The sequence below is a fragment of the Chrysemys picta genome, chromosome 12 (assembly GCF_011386835.1).
Source record: "Chrysemys picta bellii isolate R12L10 chromosome 12, ASM1138683v2, whole genome shotgun sequence".
NCBI lineage: Eukaryota > Metazoa > Chordata > Testudines > Emydidae > Chrysemys > Chrysemys picta.
Genome location: NC_088802.1, coordinates 35,544,935 through 35,568,467, shown reverse-complemented (window position 1 = coordinate 35,568,467; position 23,533 = coordinate 35,544,935). Strand labels below are relative to the sequence as shown.

General features: G+C 54.9%; 1 protein-coding gene across 2 annotated transcripts in view; it reads right to left on the bottom strand.

Moving 5' to 3' along the window:
- Positions 1 to 23,533, bottom strand: part of USP43 (ubiquitin specific peptidase 43) — a 177,036-nt gene that overhangs the window by 30,456 nt on the left and 123,047 nt on the right. Inside the window, exons 7-8 of one of the 2 annotated variants that reach the window (XM_008164005.4) lie at positions 18,243 to 18,405; positions 12,670 to 12,775 (exon numbers count right to left, since the gene is read on the bottom strand). In XM_008164005.4, the coding sequence (XP_008162227.3) occupies positions 12,670 to 12,775; positions 18,243 to 18,405 (269 nt within the window). Of the gene's footprint in view, positions 1 to 12,663; positions 12,776 to 18,242; positions 18,406 to 23,533 lie in introns of both variants that reach the window. The other variant, XM_024101740.3, reaches the window with a different exon arrangement.

Sequence of the window (23,533 nt, the reverse complement as noted above, 5' to 3'; positions counted from 1 at the left end):
GGGAGCTAGCTCCTGCTCTCCATGACAGCCATGTAACCAAAGTCGGAGTTTTGCTCTAGATTTAGAAATGAATCCGCTACCCTTGAAAGGATGTACTGCAGAGGGTAGGTTTTTAACCCACCAAGGATTGGCTGCAGGCGCAGAGATCTGTATTTCCTCGGTGAGGATTGTGCCCCCTGCACTATGGATGCTGCTGGGACAGACAATCTTGACAAAGCAGAAGTTCCATCTTGGCCTGGACATTTTCACACGCTGTTAGAAAACCACCAGGCTCCAACCAGATCCCGTGATGCTCTCCCTCTGACAGGCAGATGAGTCCTAACCACTAGAGCCCTAATCCTAGCTCTCCCGCCAAGTCCCACCTGTAGCCTTGGGCCAGTAACGTCATCACTCTGTTTCCCCATCTTGCAGGGCTGTTATGAGGGTTAGTTAGGCCCAGATCCTGAAAGGTAGCCCATTGATTCCAGTGGGAGTTAGGTGCCTAAATACCTTTGAGATCTAGGCCTAGCCTGCTTGAGACCCTGAGTACTCGACCGGTTAGCCCGTAATGCCATGGCTTCACTATTGTTATTCAATCTAGCTAGATCAAAGCTAGTGTGTGTGCTGCAATCCCACCTCCGCCTGCAGTGTAGACATACCTGGGTCTCTGGTGTACCCACATGGCTAACCCTGGCCTGACCCTGCCAGCCTTCAATGATTTACACATGTGGGAGTGGCTTTTAGAGATCAGCACACACACAAACCACCTCCAGTATGGAGTCAAACCTCCCTCCCTCCCTGTGGGTTGTCTTCATCAACATAAAAATTAGCAATTAGGCAACATCATTTTCATCTCAAACCTTCTCCCTATGTTTGGCTGCTCCTGTGGCTCCACCTTCAGGACAGCTCAGCCCATACCCTAGGTCCTCTCACTTTCCAGAGCCTGCCTCTCTTAACAAGCCTTCTGCAATGGTGTGTACAGAACCCACGTTTCATCTCCCAGCAGCACTACCTGTTAGAAGGGAGGTTTTGAGGCAATCCCTGTTGCAGGGCTCTTCGATTGTTATATCCTCACAACAGGGATCCTCTCTTCCCATATGACAAGTGTTGTTACTATTACGGTGCTCGCTGCAGACTACGCTAATAACAGCCACAGCAGCAGTGCAGGGCCGTGGGCTCTCTCAGGTGCAGCGTGCTCTATAAATCCCAGATGTTATTTATTAATGACATTACTAATTACTGCAAAGCGGGACGCTTGCTGCGTGCAGCAGGCACAATCTCCCGTAGGCCCTCGCCTCATAAATGAGACTAACCTCAGACCCTGGGGCACGGCAGCCTCACAGCACCCCCGATGCGCCACGTGTCCTCATGCCATCGCTGACTCCAGCCTTCTGCAGCCACCAAGGTTAACACTTGTAATGAAGCTGCACGCGTGACAATCTAGCGAGATGGATCTGCGTCTCAGGCTCCCGCTGAGAGGCCTGCTGCATCGGGAGGGTGTGCAATTTCACATTAGGCATGGGCATCTGTGTGTGCCTGGCACATCCCTGAGGCAGGCAGGGCCTGGCTCTGACAGCAGGGGGCTGGGAGAGACAGCTCAGGAGTCTCCCTATGCTCCCATCCCCATCAGGGTGATCTATTCCTGGTGGTTTGCAAGAACATACCCCAGGACGTGGTGGGTTCTCCGTCACTTGGGGCCTTCGTCACTGGTTGTCTTCCTAAATGATCTGCATAGCTCACCCAGGAGCAATGGGTGGCAAGGATCAGGTGCAACAGAGCCGGTCTCCGGCAACCTAACGAGAGCAGTTGGCCTGCAGCAGGCTGCCCGACCGGCTCCACCGCCGGACTGGTGGATCAAGTCAGCAGACTGGCTCTCAAGCCCAGCCGCAGTTCAGCAGCTGCTCGTAGAATTTGCCCATGGCTGTGAGAATTCCTGCTTGTTCCCCGGCTTTCTCCTGCCTTGCCCAGCTCTGACCTTTGGCTCCCATTCCTGACTTAGGCTCTGACCCTTAGCGCTGGCCTCTGACCCTGGGCTCCAATTCCTGGCTACCGACTCTTGCTCCAACTACTAGGCCTGACTCCTGCCCCAACCACGAGGCACAACCGCCCACGTCCCAGTCTCTGACAATGGGCCGGAGGCAGAGAGGATTGGATGCCTGCACTATGCAGGAGGTCAGAGATCACACTGGTCTCTTCTGGCCCTAAAATCTACAACTCCAGGGATGGGCCTGGACCAACCCTACCAGATTGAAACACCCCCTGTGACTGGCCATCGGGACTGGAGCACTGCAGCGTGGGTCCAAGCACATTACCCTGCCTTAAAACAATACCAGCTCCTCCTTTCACCAGTCAGGAGGGAGAGGCCCTGCCATCTCCCCTGGATGTTGGCCTCACTAGGCAAGGCTGGGGCAGTGCTGTGGGCTGTCTTTTGCTAGCTTTGCCGCTCATAAGGAGACATCCCTGGAGGACTCTGCTCTCGGAGAGCAGGGGAAGCTATTGCAAACACTTAACTCTGACCGTCATCCTCTGAAGGCTCCTGTAATTGCTGCCTGCTCAGCCACCCACCTGGCCTGCCAGAACTGGGAGTGTTTTATTAGCAGAGTTTATCTTACTTAGGTTTGTGTGAATTTGTTCAGGGAAGGAGGTGCTACCTGTGGGCACTGGGGTCTGCTCTAGCTCATCCAGCAGCACTGGAATGAACTGGCTAGTGTGTGTATTTAGGTGTAACTACTGCCATCTCCCCCACTCTACTTGGTGAGATCAGAACTGCTTGCTCTGTGCCATAGGCCCTGTATTGATAACTGCAAATGGAGATTCTCTTTTAGCTCAAGTGGTAGCAGGAGCTGTGCTCTTGGAGGGCCTGAGTTCTCTCCCTGTAGCTGTCGTGATGTTCCAAGCAACACAGTGATGCCTGTGAAATTCCTCGGTGGTTACGGATGCGTCACAAGAATAATACCATTGCTATTTAGGGGCCTTTCATCAGAGGATCTCCAAGTGCTATAGCAGCACTAATTAACTCTCACAGCCCACTCAAGCTGTGAGGCTGGTAAGCATTACCATCCCCATATTTCACATGGGAAAACCGAGGCACAGAGGCATTGAGTTGCCCAAGCAAGTCAGTACCTGAACTGAGAACAGAGCCAGGAGTCCTAACTCTCACTCCCTCATTTTAGCAATAAGACCTGTCTCCCTATCATACGTGCATGGGCAGCGCTTAGCAAGAGGGACCCCATCTCTGCTTTGCAGCCTCTCTGGAATCCTAAGTGGGAGTCTGGCTGAGTCCTGGCAAAGTGCTTGTTTCTCCATCACCTTGAGATCAGCTGCTCTCTGTTAACAAGCAACCAGAGGCTGATTCTGCCTCTCTGCAGCACTGTCCCCCTTCAGTGCAGTTCAGAAGGTCACAGCAGCCCAGCGTAGCCCCCTCTGCCAGCCCGTCTGCCGTTAGAGCACTGGGTGGCAGCCATCTTGGTTGTGACCTCTAGAGCTGAAAGCATCAGCTCCGAGGTTGAGCTAAAGGATCACGTCTCATAGCAGCCAGCTATAGCAGCCTCACCTCCTCACTGGATCAGATACAGAGTGTGGGCAGAGAACACACACTGGCCAGTGGATATGTTAGTTCATGGCTCCGCCACTCCTTCCTATGGAAAGGGACAAGGACCCCCAGCGTGGCTATCTGCCCTGGGGCACCATTTCAGATTTTTTTTGAGGGGGCGTGGGATTTTAGCCATGATTCCAAAGGCTAGTTAGGCACCTGAAAACTCTAGGTGTTTTTTTTTTCCAGATAATAACTTAGAAATTAGCTGACAGGAACACTGTATCTAATTCCTATATAAAGAAATAAAAAATATATACAAACACCAATTAATGCCATATTTTAAATTTACATTAAATTTAGAATAATCCAGAGATAATACAGCAAGATATTCCCAATCCGAAACCTTGAGGTATCATAAGAACATACTGGTCTGACCAACGGTCCATCTAGCCCAGTATCCTGTCTTCCCACAGTGGCCAATGCCAGGTGCTTCAGAGGGAATGAAAAGAACAGGCAATCATCGAGTGATCCATCCCGTCATCCACTCCCAGCTTCTGGCAAACAGAGGTGAGAGACACCCAGAGCGTGGGGTTACATCCCTGCCCATCCTGGCTAATAGGCATTGATGGGGCTATCCTCCAGGAACTTATCTAGTTGTTTTTTGAACGGTTATAGTTTTGGCCTTCACAACATCCCCTGGCAATGAGTTCCACAGGTTGAGTATGCGCTGTATGAATACATACTTTTGTTTGTTTTAAACCTGCTGTTTATTAATTTAGTTGGCTGACCCGATTCTTCTGTTATATGAAGGAGTAAATCACATTTCCTTATTCACTTTCTCCACACCAGTAAAGATTTTATAGCCCTCTATCATATCCCCACCCTTAATCATCGCTTTTCCAAGCTGTCCCAGTCTTTTTAATCTCTCCTCATACAGAAGCTGTTCCATACCCCTAATCATTTTTGTTGCCCTTTTCTGTATCTTTTCCAGTTTGAATATATCTTTTTGAGTTGGGGCAACCAGATCTGCACACAGTATTCAAGATGTGGGAGTACCATGGATTTATATAGAGGCATTCTGATATTTTCTGTCTTGTTAACTATCCCTTTCCTAATAGTTCCCAGCATTCTGTTCGCTTTTTTGACTGCCGCTGCACATTGACCGGATGTTTCCAGAGCACTATCCACAATGACTCCAAGATCTCCTTCTTGAGTGGGAACAGCTAATTTAGACCCCATTGTTTTGTATGTATAGTTGGGATTATGTTTTCCAATGTGCATTACTTTGCATTTACTTTCCTATATCAGTTTTGGAGACTTAATACAAGAACTAATAACTTTAACCATTAAGTAAAATTCATGCAGAATATTTGCTCAAGATCATTGTCCTTACAACATCACACCAATCACCCTCAAACACCCACATACTTCTTTATTTTCATTTGTATTACCATCTGGAAAATTATAAGCAAGCAAATATATGCACTCTTAATTTGTATATCTCATTCCTCATTAAAAAGTTATGATGTCTAAAGTAGTTGAGTTTCCCCATAAACATTCCTCTAAAACATGGAATAACTAACAAATTAGAGAAGAAATTCATTTTGGCACTAATTTTTAAAAAAAGGAAAGATGAAAAGCTTTTAAAGTGATAACTGGAAAGAAAATATTACAACAGATTGGCCAACATGGGTTTCCTATCAGCTCTAAGACACCTGAAGGTGTATTTCCAGTAGATAAAAATATTATCACCTTTTTCCTATGGCAATGTGTTTTCTTTTCCTATGAAGTTACTCAGTAATTAGAAATAAAGTCTGAAACATTGTAATCTATTTATCTGATATTTCTCCAACACAAATGAAAACACACTTCAGTTCAAGGTACCAAAGGTGCAAAGATTCAAAACATAAAACCGAATTTAAAAATTGAACTTGCGTTTACAAACGACTGATCTAAAAGCCTGTTTTAGCCTCTGGAAACTGTTCAGTTCAATAATGTATTATAGAAATCCTGAGTATGTATCTACAGTGACCCAACTGGATGATTCTCAACCGTGCCTTAATAAAAACATAGTATGACACTATACATCTTAAATGTTATGAAGAAAATGTGCTCTCTAAACAATGTCACTTCAAGGGCATACTCATGTATCAAGGAAGTTAGTAAAGAGACCTGTTCCAAGGCTGTAACAACCTGGCAGCATTACGAGCTCTCCATGAATTGTTAAAAAAAAAGTCCCGCGGGTCCATAGACTAATTCAAGAAAGAAAACGTTTGATTGTCGGATTGAGCCGCAGAACTATGTACAATAACTTCCTCTGATTTCCACCAGGAGCAACTGAAACGTCTAAGGGCAGCACTGGCTGTTACACTGAAAATAAAATTGCTCAGCTTTGTGGGGGAGACTCATCAGGTCTCCTCTCCGCCAAGGCTAGCCAGACACCGCTCTCTCCTGGCTCTCATCCTATCAGCTCGGCGACAAGGAGCTATTTACCCACATGAAGTGCTGTGAGTGCCCCTCTGGTCCCAGGGCTGCTAGCGCTGCTGCTGGCTGCGGGGGCTGGCAGGGGGGTCAGCTCTCCTACTCCCGGGCACGGAGCAGCCGACACAGCCAGGGAAACATTTCCCGGAGCTGGGGAGAGGTGGGAGGTGCTGGTCCAGCTCCTCGGGGACAGCCCCGTGCCAACAGCAGCTTCTCAGACCACAACTCAGGGCTTCAGGTTCCCCCCGGGGAGAGCATGGACTGTTTACACTTTGCTGTGGTGCAAACCTGGGGGGGCAGGTTCCCCCGCTAAATGGCACTCCTGCTTTGCCCCCTCTCAAAGCAAGATAGGTCTGCTCTGCTCCTGGCTGCTGGCTCATGAGTTTGCTGTTTCCAGATGAACCCTTCCATTACTCCAAGCTCCCTCCCTCGAATGCGCCCAAGAAGTCTCATTATCTCCAGACAAAAGGCTGTCGAAAGCCCTGTAAGGGGAGGACATGGTCCTGTGGCTCACTGGCTCATTTCAGCCTGAGCCGGCCTGGGCAAACCAGTTCATTAATGCTTCGTGGGCCACAAACCCAAAATCCCAACCATTGGAGCTGGCAAGCCAGCCTGGCTCGGCCCAGCCAGCGTCCCACAGACCCGGCTTGGTGGGGAACATGCCCTGACTCTTTCAGGTCAAGCAGCGGCAGGACGTCTCTCTCGGTTCTCTCCATCACCCGACCGAGAGGAATTGCTGGTGTTTCCGTGGGGAAGGCAGGTCAGCACACAGAAAAGACTTGCCTTCCACTCGGAGAGCACTGCGGTGGGCAGGCAGCACTGAACTGCCGCTTGGCGCGACGAAAAGGAAAGAGATGAGCAGGAAATGGACTCAGGTGCTGTATTTACAGCCAGGAGGGGTACAGAGGAAAGCAATCAGACCTGTCTGTTTGTGCTATCCCATAATATGAAGCCACTTGATGGAATTAGTAGCCGGTCCAGTTTAAAACTAACAAAAGGCCTTCACTGCTGCTAAGATCAGAGTCAACTAAAGCGGCTGGTTTGAACAGATAGGGCCTCGCAAATTTCATAGACAATATATCAGTGTTTGTGGTTATGTGCTAAGATAGGGGAAAGGTGATCTCATGCTTCAGGGCACCAGTTGATTGCTCCAGGGGTCAGGAAGGAAATCCCCCCCCCTCCCCACACACACACACACCATGCTGTACTGCACAATAGGCTAGGTGCCTTATGGGAGGTTTTCATTTTCTTTGGAAGGCATGATGGATTAATGGGAAATCCTAGAGTCAGAAAAATCCATGCATTTTTCCTGTTCTTAAGAAGGGTTTTGGTAGCCGGGTGGGAGACAAAGCAGCCCTAGCCTAGCCCTGTGCAGTCCCAATGGAGTGGAAGCCAATAGGGCTGATGGGCTGAAAACAGAGCGTTTGGCCAAGATCTTGATTGATTTTTCCTGTATCTCTGGTTCTTAAATGTTAACACTTGCTGTGTTCGATCTGGGAGGTGTCTGCCTGAGGATTTCCAGCCGCCGCTTGCAAGCGCAACACACACTACGCTGTGAAAGTCAGAGGGGGACGGGAATGCTAGCGGTCCTAGGATCTGGTTTAACCACACCTAGACCTGCTCAGGGATAGATGAGAGGCACCGTATAGACTCGATTCACTCGTGTCCGAGTTCTGCTCAGTACAGAGGTGGTGGCACCTGCAGTTACCACCGATGACTAGGGTGATGGCTGTTGAGTGTTTACTGGTACGAGGAGGGGCCAGTTACAGCCCCTTGATTCTGCACCAGTCCAGCGTGAGTTAGAGCAGCCTAAGTGCTGCTCCAACTTATGCTAGTGAAGAATCAGCATAGCAGAACTTCCCCATACCCCTGTGCACCCCTCCCCGGCTATTCCTCCTGTGTCATGGCTGGCGAGGGACGACTGGTGCAGAAGCTGCCTTGCCCAGGTTTATATCAGCAGGGCATTCCCCTCCATGTGGGGAAATCTCCACTGCTCGCATACAGCTTGTGCCCTGCTCAGGGTCACAATGGGGCCTCACTGATGGCCATATTAGGGTCAGGAAGGAATTTTCCCCTGGGTCAGATGAGCAGAGACTCTGGGGGGTTTTCACCTTCCTCTGCAGCATGGGGCACGAGTCACTCATTGGTTTGAACTAGTGTAAATGGTGAATTCTCTGTAACTTGGGAGTCTTCAGTAACTCCGCCAGAGGCTGGGCTTAGAGGAGTGGGTGGGTGACGTTCTGTGGCCTGTGATGTGCAGGAGGTGAGACTAAGTGATCGTGATGGACCCTTCTGGCCTTAAAGTCTCTGAGTCTATCTGGTGCGCTGCCAGTGGGTAACCAAAGCTATTCAATGAGAGTGACCCCTTCTGTCAGCCCACTGAGGTCCCTGGACTTGTTCTGGTGTTACACCAGGCTGTGCCAGGCCAGGCAGCCCCAGCAGTTCCACGCCCCAAGAGGAGCTCTCCCCAGATCAAACACAGACCTGGATGATTGCATCACTGGGGATTTTCAGGTCTGTCATTTCGGGGGCCCTGCTCCATTAACCCACAGGCAGGGCATGCAGGATAGGGGTATGTCCACACTGGGGGCTGGGTGTGGGGGGGTAATTCCCAGCGTGAGGAGATGAATCGGCGCTGGCTCCCATCAAGATAGAGGGCTAAAAACAGGGTGCAGCATGAGCAGCAGGAGGGGCCAGCTGCCCCACGTGTGTGTACAGCCAGGGCACCCTCAGGGCAGAGAGCTCAGCAGTGCTAGTGCTGGGGTGGGGGCACCTGTGGAGGAGACCTGGCTGAGCTATTTTACCAGCATGACATCCAGCCCTGCCCTGAGGGGGGAGCTCCATCAGTGCCACAATTTGCACCAGTCCAGTGTACCCTGCTTTCAAACTGCACCAGTGCAGACTGTGGCTTATGGTGCTTTTGCCTTTTTGCCCTAGCAGCCCAGGGTTCCAGTCCAGTGTGTACAAAGCCTAAGGAATAAATCAAGGCTCCCTTTGCTAGCTCTCGGGCATGGATTTGCTTGCTTGTGGGGAAATAAAACTACACCTCTACCCCGATATAACGCTGTCCTCGGGAGCCAAAAAATCTTACTGCGGTATAGGTGAAACCGCGTTATATTGAACTTGCTTTGATCCGCCGGAGTGCGCAGCCCTCCCCCCCTGAGTACTACTTTACCGCATTATAGCTGAATTTGTGTTATATCGGGTCGCGTTATATCGGGGTAGAAGTGTATTTCGATAAGTCCAACTTCAAAAACTACCCAGAGCGAAAGGCCCGAAGTTGGATTTAGATATTTTCTTCTGAGCTCATCCCCAGAGCTCTTCACATTGGGAATAAACTCAGAAAAGCATCTACAGGCCACTTTGGAGTTGGATGCAATAATCAATCTTCATTTTGCACAGGAATGTAATGTTGGGTCCCTCCTGGGTTCCGATGATGATTTAATAAGCTATAATTTAATTAAAATGCTATCCACTCGGAACGAATATGAAAGGAGATTAACAGGCACAAAAATTAATGTAACATTTAAAATTCATCTTCCCCCCTCGGGGGGGTTTCTAATGCTTTAATAAATAGATCAAAAGTTTATAATCTAGCCACAGCCACCTTAGAGATTGTGTCTGCGTTTCCACAGCTAATAAAAGCTTACACGGCACGTAATGTCGCACTTCCTATTTCACAAGCCAGGGGAGTAGATGTGGGTGGAAGTGACCTCCCTAGGTAACTCATTCCAGTGCTTCACCACCCTCCTAGTCAAATCATTTTTCCTAATATCCAACCTAGACCTCCCGCACTGCAACTTGAGACCATTGCTCCTTGTTCTGTCATCTGCCACCACTGAGAACAGCCGAGCTCCATCCTCTTTGGAACCCCCTTTCAGGTAGTTGAAGGCTGCTATCAAATCCCCCCTCATTCTTCTCTTCTGCAGACTAAATAATCCCAGTTCCCTCCGCCTCTCCTCATAAGTCATGTGCTCTAGCCCTCTAATCATTTTTATTGCCCTCCGCTGGACTCTCTCCAATATATCCACATCCTTTCTGTAGTGGGGGCCCCAAAACTGGACGTAATACTCCAGATGTGGCCTCCCCAGTGCCAAATAGAGGGGAATAATCACTTTCCTTGATCTGCTGACAATGCTCCTACTAATGCAGCCCAATATGCCATTAGCCTTCTTGGGAACAAGGGCACACTGCTGACTCATATCCAGCTTCTCGTCCATTGTAATCCCCAGGTCCTTTTCTGCCATTTGTAAGCACTGAATTTCAGGTTAAACCCCCTGTCATTCTCAGGGCAAAACTCAGCCAGAATTGCCTGGTGTCATCTGATTTCACACTGGGGCTGCAAAGATTGCCCCTCTCTACACAATAAATTCAGGCACCAGGCGATTTCCCCCTGGTTTCAGCTCCCACTGCATCTTACCGTGTGGAGCTGCAAAGGGGCTTTGGCTGTTAACTCCTTGCTCCTTCAGCTTGTAAATTCCTTGAATCAATGAACACGTACTTAGCTGGCTGCACACACAGGTGCACTGAACCTGTTCTCCGCTGGCTGCACATAGAGGTGCATTGGACCTGCTCTCCCTCCATCGTGCCATGCTCATTTCCTGGCCTTTTCCACTCCCTTTGCACCGCCAGAAATGACAACATCAGGCGGCAGCAAATCAGGCCCCCTGAAATTTTCTATTGCACATGCTCAGTGTGCAATTTTCAACCGAGCCCCATCTTTGTTAAATCGAGCCTGACTGTTGTGATTTCCAACCGTGCGAGGGCCCTGGTGCTCAGGACAGCCGCGTGTGCTGGGTTTCACGCTGCAAACCTCAGCAGCCGGAAGTGTGCTTGCAATTCTTTTTTCTAAATGAGAAAATGACATCTCCCATTCCCAGCCCCCACTCGCCCAGAATGTAGACACGGCCAAGGGACTTTGCCCAAATGATGAACATTTCAGCCCCCACAGAAAGCTCTTGGGTTGTGAAAACAGGTTTAGAAACTGGTGTGAAGGTTGGGTAGGGTTACCATATTTCAGCAAGCAAAAAAGAGGACGGGAGGAGCCCCGCCCTAGCCCCGCCCCTGCCCCTCCCACTTCCCGCCCCCCCAGAACCCCCAACCCTCCCCCCGTTCCTTGTCCCCTGACTGCCCCCTCCTGGGACCCCTGCCCCTAACTGCCCCCCAGGACTCCACTCCCTATCTAAGCCTCCCTGCCTCTTGTCCCCTGACTGCCCCAACCCTGATCCACACCCCCACCCCCAGACAGACCCCTGGGACTCCCACGCCCCATCCAACCACTCCCCACCCCCTGACAGCCCCCCCCAGAACTCCCAACCCATCTAAACCCCTCTGCTCCCTGTCCCCTGACTGCTCCGATCCCTCTCCCCACTCCTGCCCCCTGACAGCTCCCCCCCAGAACTCTCAGCCCCCCACCCCCCCGCTCCTTGTCCCCTGACTGCCCCCTCCTGGGACCCCTGCTCCTAACTGCCCTCCAGAACCCCACCCCCTACCTAAGACTCCCTGTTCCTTGTCCCCTAACTGCCCCCTCCTAAGACCCCCCCCAACTGCCCCCCAGGACCCTACCCCCTACCTGTACCCTGACTGCCCAAAACTTTCTCCACTTCCCCCCCAAAAGCCCCCCCCTGAACTCCCGACCCCCCCCCCGTTTCTTGACTGCCCCCTCCAGAACCTCCCTGCCCCTTCTCCTGCCCCCTGGCCCCCTTACCCTGCTGCTCAGAACAGGGTGTTGGGCTCTGTGCGAGCCGGACACGTGGCTGCGCTCCCCAGCACAACAAAACCCGGTCCCTGGCCCTGCACAGTGCTGCCGGAGCCGGGCTGCAGGGGAGAGCTGCCGGCTCAGAATGCAGGGCGGAGCTCCTCTACAGCTGCTCCGGAGTCCAGCCCGGGACTTTCCTGCAGCCCTCCCAGCCGCTCGCTCTGCTCTGCCGGGGGAGAGGGGAAATCCCGGACATTTTGAGTTATTTACAGATTCCCCCCGGACGCTATTTTTAGCACAAAAAGGAGGACATGTCCGGGTAAATCTGGACGAATGGTAACCCTAAGGTTGGGGGAGAAGGGGCTAATGGCACCTGCTCTTCTGTTGTTTTATCTATTGCATGCATGCACGATGGCAGAGTACGCGCTGAGAGCCGCACGGCCACATTTGTAATGGTGAGAGCAATTACCCATTGGAACAATTTACCAAGGGTCAGGGTGGAGTCTCCATCCCTGACCATTTTTCACTCAAGAGCGGATGTTTTTAAGCTCTGCTCTGGGAATTATTTGGGGCAGTCCCATGGCCCTTGTGACACAGGGGTCAGACTAGATGGATCATGATGGTCCCTTCTGGCCTTGGAATCCATGAATCTCCACCTGTGTAAGTCTAGAGAAACTCTCCTGCTACCAATGGGTTCCTCCGGATTTACACCAACGTAAGAGCAGAATCTGGCCTGGTGAGTCAAATTCCTCCCTAGTGACACGTTGGAGAGGAGAGTTGGGATCGCAATGCAGGAGATTCGTTAGAAGGGGGTTGGGAACGCTTCTCCCCAGGCAGGTTTCCTTTCCCTTCAGCATGCTGGGAGCTGCTCCTGAGCCGCTAACCCAGGCAGTGCCCTGATGTGAGCAGGTCCCACCCTCTCCCCATCCCGTCTGGCACCAACACACCCAAAGCAGGGGAATGGACTGACCTGTACCTGAGCCTCGTTCCTCATCAGGTAGCGCATCTTGCTGAGGATACACTGCTGGAGCTGCTCCCATGAGATGGCTCTGTCTTCTCTCGTCAGCAGCGGGGGGCCAAACCTGGAAAGCCACAGACAGCGGGTTGGAGACAGTGCTAGAAAAGGAATCACTGGCCAATCCAGGCAGAAGCCATCTCCTTAATGGGCACCCACCCCTCGCTGAGCCTCTCAGACGTCTCTGGCCATCCCCTCTCCTGTTCAGGGGTGAAAGCCCACGGTGTGCTAGGATACATCCCAGGGGCTCTAGCTGGTATGAGAGAAGGGAGCCCCAAAGCACACAGCCATGCAGAGAGGAAGCACTGCCTAGCAGTTAGAGCACAGCACTGGGTATCCTGAATTACTGCCTCCATTTGTCAGAGGGATAAACGCAGAGAGAGCGAGAGCAGGCACACAAGGAGTCAATGGAAAATCCCGGAATGGAACCCAGGAGTCCGGGCACCCATTATTTCGCTCCAACCATTAGACTCCACTCCCTTCTGAAAACCACCCATTACTTGGCGATCGCTGCAACATTGAAGACAAGGTGGCACAAATAGGGCATTTCTGGGGTTCCCACAGCCATCCACTGGGGAGTTTCTTGCATTTCTTTTTAAGCGTTCGGCACCATTCAGGCTCTGAGGGAGGTTCCCCGGCTACATGGGACCGCTGCTCTGCCCCAGGCTATCTGAGGACTTCAGCGAGCGCTGAGCGATGCAGCGCAGGATGCATGAGCGCAGCGCAGCAGCCGAGAGGAGGCAAGCCCCATGATGAGGCTGGAGTGGGTAGGAAGTGGATCACCTGGCCACGGCTGCTGGGACAGCAGGGCTCACACCCACGCTGGGCCCGTCTGGGTGAAGTCCAAGTGCTTCCCACTCAACTGCGCTCCATAAAGCGTGGCACATGACAAGCCATTTCCCAGACGATAATGTTTTACTAGCAGCTTCGAGCACACAGAGAATGGTATTTAATGGGATTTGTGATGTGAAATGCGAATTCATTACCAGCCGATGGCGGCCCGCCAGCCAGCAGTCTGTGTCAGAGCTCCTAGCAGGGCACGCTGAGCCGCTCCCCCCCTCGGCCCGAGAACCAGCTTAAAAGGAAAAGAAATATGGGCTGGGCTTAGCGTTGCTGGGGGCCGAATGGCCCAGCGCGGCCAGAAGACCCAGCACAGGGATTGCGGGAGCAGCACCACCTTCTGTTCCCCTCCCTGGAGCCCTGCCCCATCCAGAGGAGGCAATTAGCATGCCAGAATGCCTGCTTTCTCCAGGCTTAATGATAGCCCAGCTGCTGGGCCAAGCAACAGAAAGAAAATCACTTCCAACAAGCCCCAGCTTCTGCTTCATTGCCCACTTGTTCCGGCGCCTGCCTTTCCAGAGATGCCGAGCAGGCTCGGCCGGGGCGCAGGAAGGGGGAGGCAGAGGCATGTTCCAAACTGGGCCACAGCGTTCTCCATCGAGCGGGAAACCAACCGATGGATCCAAACCCCTGCACTCAGCCCGGCCCCAGACCGAACGCCGTGTTCGCAGACCGTAACCAGCCTGGGGTGGGTGCAACGACACGATGTGAATCAAGGGAGGAGTCTGTGCGTGCTGGAGAGACCTCTGAAAGTCAGGGGTATTGCTAACGTGTCTGGAGGGCCAGCAGCCCCTAACAGAAGGGTGCCAGGGTAGGATCCCGGCAGCTGGAGATGGGAAGGGCCAGGAGACGATTCTCTGCTAGGTCATGGTTTTGTTGCTGGGCCATTTTTGGTGCTAAGAAATCTTTCCTGGTGACATTCACAGCCAGCACAGGAAGGGAGGCATCGATGGGGCAGGCGCTATGGCCCCCATCCCCACTGCATCACTGACTGACCCGCTGAATAGCTGAGCTCCCAGCTTGGACTTTGGACAATGTTGCTTCTCACCTGCCTGCCAGACTCAGGATGAGCAAAGAGGGGTGGGTCAGACAGGAGCTGAGGAGAACCTGGCCCAGGGCTCAAACCCAACCTTGCCTGAGGCCCCATTGATCAGTTCAGCTCTCGCTTATGCCCACACTCCTCCAGGTTTCCCATTTCCAGGTGCAACCTGGAGTAGAAGCACTGAGACTGTTCTTGTGGGAGCTACTGGCGCTGGCAATCCAGCGAGCCCCTTTGCAAGGATCCTGCCTGAGCAACGAGCAAATAGCTGCCTGTTGCTAGAATGACTCTGAGTTTCCATTAAGGGGAAAGCAAATCAAGAGAGGACAGAGCCCATCAGAGAGCATGGTGTGTGTGTGTATCTCCTCTGGCATGCTCTGCACCCAGCTGAACACAAAATGGCTGCCTATCTCAGCAGTGTCCTTGGGGAATAATTCAAGGTACAGTCCACAGGAGTCACAACAGTTACAGAGCTCTGCTTCCTGCGCTGTTCCCAGGGAACTCCCAGATCAGATGAGCAGGCATGCTTTGGGGACTTCTCCAAACCTCGGTGCTTTGCTCAGTATTACGGGAAGAGGTGTGTGGGGGTCTGATATTGCCAGAGCTACACAAAACCCATGCTTCTGTTTGTGTCTCTGGACAGACATACCCCAGGAGCTGTATATACCATACCTGCCTCTGTCTCTCCATCACTCTTCTGCACATGCCTGGCCCTGCATGTCAACCACCTCCCGGAACAGCCAGGGACACGCACCGAAAACCCTCGTTCTAACTGACAAGACTCACTATTGTCTCTTTATTGACACTCACACTATGTATCTAACACACAAGAAAGGGCCCAGAATAGATCCAAACAACACAGATACGGTGTTGAGATGTAGACTTCGGATCCAGGGTTTTGGTTCAACCCCTTCTAAGGGCAGGGGTCAGTCACAAATTGTGGACTGACCCCTGAACTTTCCTAAAACATGGGTGATTGTGAGTCAGGCTAAGTTCTCTGAGAAAGCAGCACAGCCACATGGGTAGGATGCAAGACTCTTGGGTCCCATTCCCAGCAATGACTTACTGCATGATCATGTGCAAATCACACCCCAGTCTGTGCCTCAGTTTCCCCATCCACAAAATGGGCGTAGCAATACTTACTCTCCTGTGTACGGCACTTACAGATGTAGAGGGCTAAACAAGAACTAGGTGTGGTTATTAAAATAACACTTATCCAGCCCAGACACATCCCAATTCTGGAGCATTCTTCCATCGTTTACCCAGACACCACCATTTCAGCCGTCAGAATAAACAAATAAATAACTATAGGTTGTCAGCAAATCCAGGCTGCACCCGAAAGGGCAGCCCGTAATGCAGGCGCAGCAAGGAAAAACCAGTCGTGTGTCTCCAATTCCCTCTGCCCTTTATCCTGACACATGGGCCGAGGGAGTGCCTCACAACAGCCACAGCGCACGAGAGGATAAAGTCCCAGCTGGGTGCAGAGTCAGTGAAAAGGACAGAGCAAAACCAGAGTCCCAGAAAGTTCAGAGCAAGAGCGAGAGAAGGAATAACCCAGCCGGGGAGAAACAAATTCCTGAACCCCCGTGGATTCATACACCCCCTGGCTCCTGTTCAGCCCTGCCAGGAGCTGGCTCCTGCCCAAGAAAGCCAGCTGGGGGCACCATGCTTATGCCCAGGTTGAATTGGGCCCAGCAGGTGCATGAAACAGAGAAGAGATCCAAGGAAGGACAACCCAGCCCTCCCCCCGACACGCACACACACAGCGCCCCCATCAGCTCCTCCAGCGGGTGATGTGTGACAGGACAGCACAATAGCACACGGCCAGGGCTGTACCCGCCGTCGTTCACCGCACACGCCTGCCATAGCTGCTGGGAAGGCCACGGCTCGGGACGGGCGTGATCAGCGTGTCATGTTTGTGAACCCAGCCGGCTTGTGCAGAGCAGCATGTGGCTCCCAGCTCCGCAAGGGCTGTGTAGGGGGTGCCAGAGGCAGAGGCACGGGAGCTATTACACTCAACCTCCTCAGCTGTATGGCTCCAGCTGCTGCAATGCTCACCGGCCCCCGGGGCATCCGACGAGCAGCTTGCTGCTGGCACATCCCCGGCTAGCCAGGGGCCAGGCTGACCTACCATACAGCCCTCTGGGACACAGGGCCCCTGCGGAGGCCAGGCGAAGCAACACTGAAATGCAGGCTGTGAAAAGCGCTGGGGACGCACCGGGCTCACCCCGTCCCTGCCAGCGGGAAGGTTAATGCTCAGAACTGGGCAGGCGAGGCCCGGGCTGCAGCCCAGCTCTGCCACAGGCCGCTCGTGGGACCTTGTGCACATGGCCCCAGCCCTCCCTGACTCGGTTTCCTTCTCTACGCGGCGAGCTGGCCGAGCTCCCACCGGTGCGAGGCTCGGGGCCCGTGGGGATGCTCCGCTGAAGGGGCTGGCCGAGTGCTGCCGATGGCATTAACACCCCCGACCCACAGCCGCCGGCAACGGGGGGAAAGATCCCCAGTGAGACGTGGGCTGCTGCACTCTTGTGCCCTCTGCCCCACCCTGGTTCTGGGCTGTTCCAGGGAGCGATGCCCCATGCAACAGACAACGTGGCATCATCTCAGAGATGTGGAGGCAGGGGGCGCCTGTGACTTTTCCTCCAGCCCTCCCCACCCTCGGCCCAGGCAGGGAGAGCGTGAGACGCCCTGTGACTGGCACGGCCCTCCGAGAGCTCAGAAGGGTGCTCAGTGACAGCTCTGTCCCCATGAGAGTGGGAGGGAGCCATGGTTCCCCTCCTCCGAGCTGGCTTTGGACAGAGGATTGAGAGACCAGGCAGGGTCCTGAACCGGCAGCATCTGTGAGCGTCCGGGCCCCTGCGCATGGAGAGAGAACAGAGCCTCGGCACGGCTGGACCCAGGTGAACAGGGAGCAGAGGGATTGGACAAGGTACTTGGTAAATGGCTTCGTGTTGTTGGGAGAGGAGAGGCTGGGACGGAGTCCTTGTCCCAGAGTGAGGGGGGGGGGGGCACAGAGCTCCCTCATGGCCAGATAGAGTATTGCAGCAGCTCTGCCTCAGTTTTCCCACTCTCTTCTTTGGCAACCAGAGTGACCTGGCCCTCCACTCCCCTCCCGGGCCTGAATCCTTCACTCAAAGTCCAACAGAAAATAGCAAAAAAGTCTTCAGCCCGGCTGGGAGCCCCCTTCCTTGCAGATGAGTCCCAGCTGCTATGACTGGCAATGCTGACCCGCATTCCCAGTCTGCAGTCCCACCACCCAGGGCCTGGCACACTGTCCCCCTGCCCAGGCACTGAGGCACAGAGTGGTGAAGTGACTTACCCAAGGCCACCCAGCAGGCCAGTGGCAGAGCCAGGAACAGCCCCCAGGTCTCCTGAGCCCCAGGACAGTGCTCTAACCACTAGACAAGAAATTCAGAGACTTGGCCATGGCTTGCCTGCTCCGTCCCAAGGAGGCAGGCGCCATGAGGCACCCAGTGTGGTAACACAATGGATCCTGGAGAAGCCGGCAGGAACTTCTCCGTGTGGATTTGGGCACATTGAAACATAATGAATTTGCAATTGCACCCTCCGGTTTGCACTCCCGGCTGCACAATGCGTGCACCAAACTGCATGAGATGCACATTCCCTGGCATATAATGGAGGCAAAGCGACATACCTGGCAGCCTGCTGCCCCGTCCCTGCTGTGTTACAGAGGAGAAGCAGCACTCTCCCGCCTCCGCCATGGTGCAAGAACTCCGAGGACATGGCCCCGGCGTGGGGCAGTCGCTGGCCTTCAGGATCAGAGGAGTTGGGGGAAGATGGAAGGCTGAGGGGGCAGCCTGAAGAGGAGAAACACAAGAGCAAGAGGGCAGAGAATGAATCCCCGAGTCAGGGCTCCGGCATCGCACGCTGCAGGGGGCATGTATGGAAGCACCGATCAGGGGACAGTTACCGACTTGTTACCCCAAAGAGAGTGGGGCAGTGAACTCCTGGCAGGCCGGTGACCATGGAAGGCCAATGACATGCTGTCTCAGGCAGGCCTCCGGTGGCTCCTCCTCCCCCTGCCAAGTCTGCAAGCTCGGGAGATCCGGTCCCCCGGCCTGGCTGAGCGCTGGGCTCCCCTTCTCCTCACCAGTCTGTGAGGCATGGGCACCCCCAGGGGCATTGGTGATCAGCTTAGGGCCTGTACATCTCCTCCTGCCCTGACGGGTAAATCCCACTGAATAAGACTGCGTTCCTGCACTACCACGGGCAGGAGGAATCAAAAAGAGTCCCGGGCTGAGCACTGATCCATTTGCAGGGTGTACGGCTGGTGAGGAGAAGGGCATGGCCCTGCCCACGGAGCACCTGCCATCTCCCGACCTTCTTACAATCAGGGCTGGGCAATTAACCAGAGCCCCTCAGTCTCTGTACGGTTGGGAGACAGCAGGAGGTGCTCCATGCAGCTTGGTTGCCATGTGCCCCAGCTCCCAGCGCTGTACGCTCCATCTCCTCTGACGCTTTCCAATGTTGGGACTCTCGGTTAGCTTGGAGAGGTAATTAATCACTGCCAGGATGTTGGGACTCTCGGTTAGCTTGGAGAGGTAATTAATCACTGGCCGCACACCGCATCACCCAGAATTACACTGCCGGAGGCTGCTGAACCAGATTTCCCGCCGGCCTGTGGTTTCAAACCCCCCATCTACACACACACACACACACACACACACCTGGCACCTGAAGCACGAGGCTAGCTCCGGTTCTGATGTCTGATCAGTGCAGGTGGAGTTTTAACCACGCAGAATTTGTCTCCTTCCCAGGCTCTTTGCTGTTCTTTCCCCCTTCTCCCTGCAGAGCCACTAGACTGCCCCTCCCCACAAACTAGAAACCATGGTGGGGGCTGACCGTGGCAGGGGTAGGGGTGGTCAGTGATTTAGCAGCGTGGTTCGCCCACCACCCCTTTTGCACTTGTCATGCAGCAGGCAATCAGCTCTCCTCTGGTGGGCACAGAGCACAAGCACTTTGGGGGCTGGCGGGGTGGGGGAGAGCAGGGACTGGCACAAGAACCCAGCTGGCCCATCCTGGGTGTCACCCGAATGCCAGCCCCCCTGAACCACACACCACAGGGCGACACTTAGCCGAGCGATGCCAGACAGAATGAAGATGAGCTCTGGGCACACACACACAACCCTGGCAGAGAACAGGAGACTGGATGCCACCTGCTCCCCCACCCCACACATTCTGATACCGTCACGCCCCTGGCGCCTCCCCCAAAGGCCGGATGCGCTGGTGCAAACCTTTCTGGGCTGCTGCTTTCTCCAGGCTCCACCTTTTATCCCCTCCCTGCTCCATTCTGCCCTTGAGTGCCAGCTCCCCTGCCAATCCCACCGACAGGTCCCTGCCCTGCTGCTGCCCCCGCCAGCCCAGCCGAGCGATTCCTCCTGCACCTGCTCAGGAGAATCCAGCCCTCGAGGGAAATTAATCCAGTCGCTTCAGCCAGGTCCTTTGTGCAGCTCTGTCCCCGTCCCTGACGCGCCAGAGCACAGCAGACCGAAGCAGAGCCAGGCCTGGGCTGAGGGGTACTGGCAAAGTGAGAGGGGCCAGGCGTGCTCCACTCCCTAACCAGGGTCCTGGCAGCCCCGCACTGGGGAAGGCCCCTGGTGGCACGGGCTCATTTCTGAAGGGAAGATGACACGACACGTTCTGGGCTGTCAGAAATCTCTGCAATGTGGAGCGGTATTGGCTGGGCGGGAGGGGAGCCCAGGACTGAAGGCAGGAGGTGGGGCAGTGAGGTCAAGATTTGTGGGCGCAGGCAGCGCTGGGTGTTAGGGAGCCCAGAGCTGGAATAGCAGGAGGGCTGCGAGTCAGGAGTGAGGGGCATCAGCAGAGCTGTCAGGTAAATAGTCCAGCATGTGCGTCGCACTCTCAGGTTTCTCTAGCCACCACCAACAACTCATCCTTCCCAATCACCCTGCCAATCACAAACCCCGCAGTGCTCGCCCTGCCCTCCCCCCCCAGCCCCCAAACATCACTCAGGACAATGTGCCTCTGCACCACAGTGCAAAACAAACTCATCGGGCAGACGCTCCGACATGTTTAACACCCGGCGCAACGTTTCCATTTCCACAGAGCTGGCCAGTCTATCTGGTGCCCTTCCGGTCCCAGTACTGGGGACTTTGCAGAGGCCGAGGCAGCCCCGTTTGCTCCCCGGTTGCTGATGCTGGGGAATGTCAGGATCGCACAGCGGCCAGAGCCCAGCTCTCAGCATCACGGCTTGACGCATAACTTCTGAACATTAAATATTTATGGATATCAATCGAGAGCCAGGAGAAGCTGCTGCCTTGGGGAAATCCATGCCAAGCCTGGTTCTTTGAAATGCCATCTACTGACCCCTGCTCCGGCACTGTCGGGCCCTCGGAATCGCGCAGAGCACTGAGCCGTTGCGCCAAAGCTCAGTTAATTCAGCGAGGCCCCTGGGGGGCGGGAGTGCGGGGCACGGCAGAGCTGTGTGAGGGGAGCCCAGGGCTGGGATAGCCACGGGGCCTGCAGGGCGGGAGTGTGGGGCACGGCAGAGCTGTGTGAGGGGATCCCAGGGCTGGAATAACCATGGGGCCTGCGGGGCAGGAGTGCGGGGCACGGCAGAGCTGTGTGCGGGGAGCCCAGGGCTGGGATAGCCACGGGGCCTGCAGGGCGGGAGTGCGGGGCACGGCAGAACTGTGTGAAGGGAGCCCAGGGCTGGGATAGCCACGGGGCCTGCAGGGCGGGAATGAGGGGCATTGGCAGAGCTGTGTGAAGGGAGCCCAGGGCTGGGATAGCCACGGGGCCTGCAGGGTGGGAATGAGGGGCATTGGCAGAGCTGTGTGCGGGGAGCCCAGGGCTGGGATATCCACGGGGCCTGCGGGGCGGGAGTGCGGGGCACGGCAGAGCTGTGTGAGGGGATCCCAGGGCTGGAATAACCATGGGGCCTGCGGGGCAGGAGTGCGGGGCACAGCAGAGCTGTGTGAGGGGAGCCCAGGGCTGGGATAGCCACGGGGCCTGCAGGGCGGGAATGAGGGGCATTGGCAGAGCTGTGTGCAGGGAGCCCAGGGCTGGGATAGCCACGGGGCCTGCGGGGCGGGAGTGTGGGGCACGGCAGAGCTGTGTGAGGGGAGCCCAGGACTGGGATAGCCACGGGGCCTGCAGGGCGGGAATGAGGGGCATTGGCAGAGCTGTGTGCGAGGAGCCCAGTACTGGGATAGCCACAGGACCTGCTGGGGCTCTCTTCCCTGCCCACAATAGTTGGAGATCACTCATGGGAGCTGAATAAAGTCAAAAGAGCTTAAAAACAAGAACTGGGACTTGGATTCCACTTTTGAAGAGCCCAGCCTGGCATGCTGTCCCTGTCAGCTGCTTGGGGCTGTTCTCTGTTTGTACATCGCCTGGTGCCAGGGGGGGCTGGCCTGTGACTGGGGCTGCCAGGAACAACCACAGCAAATAATCTTCCTCCGGCTACCTCCAGCTTTGCAATGTCCATCCCGCTCCCTTGCTTGCAGCTCGGCACAGACGGATGCCAGAGGCACACTGCAGTGGATATCGGTCCTCCAAGGGGAGGAAGGCCCGGGGGAGGGGGAGGAAGGTCAGAGGTGCCGGCAGGCCCACTAGAGGGCATTGTGCCAGTGGGTACGTTGGCAGGAAATGGGCCTGGTACAGCTCATGGGCCTGGTACAGCAGGGGGCAGCAGGGGGAAAAGAGAGGAGCTGGGGGTAGGGGATCTGCTATGGGGAGCTCACCCGCTGCTGCAGGTTGGCTAAGGGGGAGGCTTGGTCCTATCCAAAACATCTCCCGTCACTAGCTGCTCCATGCACTTGCCCCACAGCTGCCAGGGGATGTACCCCACAGCTGCCAGGGGATGTGCCCCACAGCTGGAAGGGGATGTGCCCCATGGCTGCCTTCACCCAGCCGGGTGCCTCACTGCCAGGAGCTTGGTGCCCGGGATGAGGAACGCAGCTGGCCAGGAAGGGAAGGCTGGGCTGCGGGAGAGAAGTCTATTTCTCAGCAGCCTCATGCTGCGATGGCCAGGTTATAGATCTTAATAACAGGCCAGAACAGTGATGAAGCCTCACTGCCCCTAACGCCACTCGTCCTGCAGCTATTTTCAGTGGCGGGCTCGGCCGCACGCCACCTGGGAGGGATGTGATGGATGGCCACAGCCTTCAATTGAGTCGTAAGCCTAGGTAAGAGCCCGTCAAAGGAACAGATGGTCTCAGCTCCCACCTCCCAGCACCAGCCACGGCCGTTCCTCCTCGCAGTGGCCTGGCCCACCTGAGGGCTATTTCTGACCAGCGCTGCCCTGGGATGAATGGGAGGGGAAACCAGGCACCAATCCCTGGACCGTGCCTGGCTGCAGTGAGTGCTGGGAGGACTCAGACCCCCGGAGGCCCAGCTGCTGAGGGAGCTGCCTGACTGGGCCAAACTGCAAAGGGAAGTGGGCAAACAGGTGTGACTGGGAAGTACCCCCAGCCGCTAGCAGAGCAAAGAACCACCCACAGCTCCCACCTGCCACCAACTGCCAGGGGCACCGAGTCCCTCTCTAGCGTGCCAGGGATGTCACAGCCGGCTGGCAGGTTCAGCATGCCCGAGACCTGCGCAGGAAAAGAGCAGACCCTCAGTGAGAGGGGCCGTAGCAGGGCCGGGTGCTGCTGATGCCTGCCCACTTACTGCCCCACCCCCAGGTCAATGGGGGGCAGGCCGTGGCCGTGGCTCCGCTCTCTGGTCCAGGGGAGACGCTGTGTCATTCTGCACTGGGACAGGAGGGAGAGTAACTGGGGGAACGTCCCGGCCTGGGGAGGGGCCATATCAGAACTGCTCCCGAGCCTTCAGCACCAGGTGGCATCTCCCCACCACAGACAAGCGGCACTGCCAGGGGGACGTGTCCTGCTCTCGCACTGCAGGGCGCAGACCAAACTCCACGCTGCCTCGTGCTGCCTGAGAGCCGGGGGAGAGGAACAG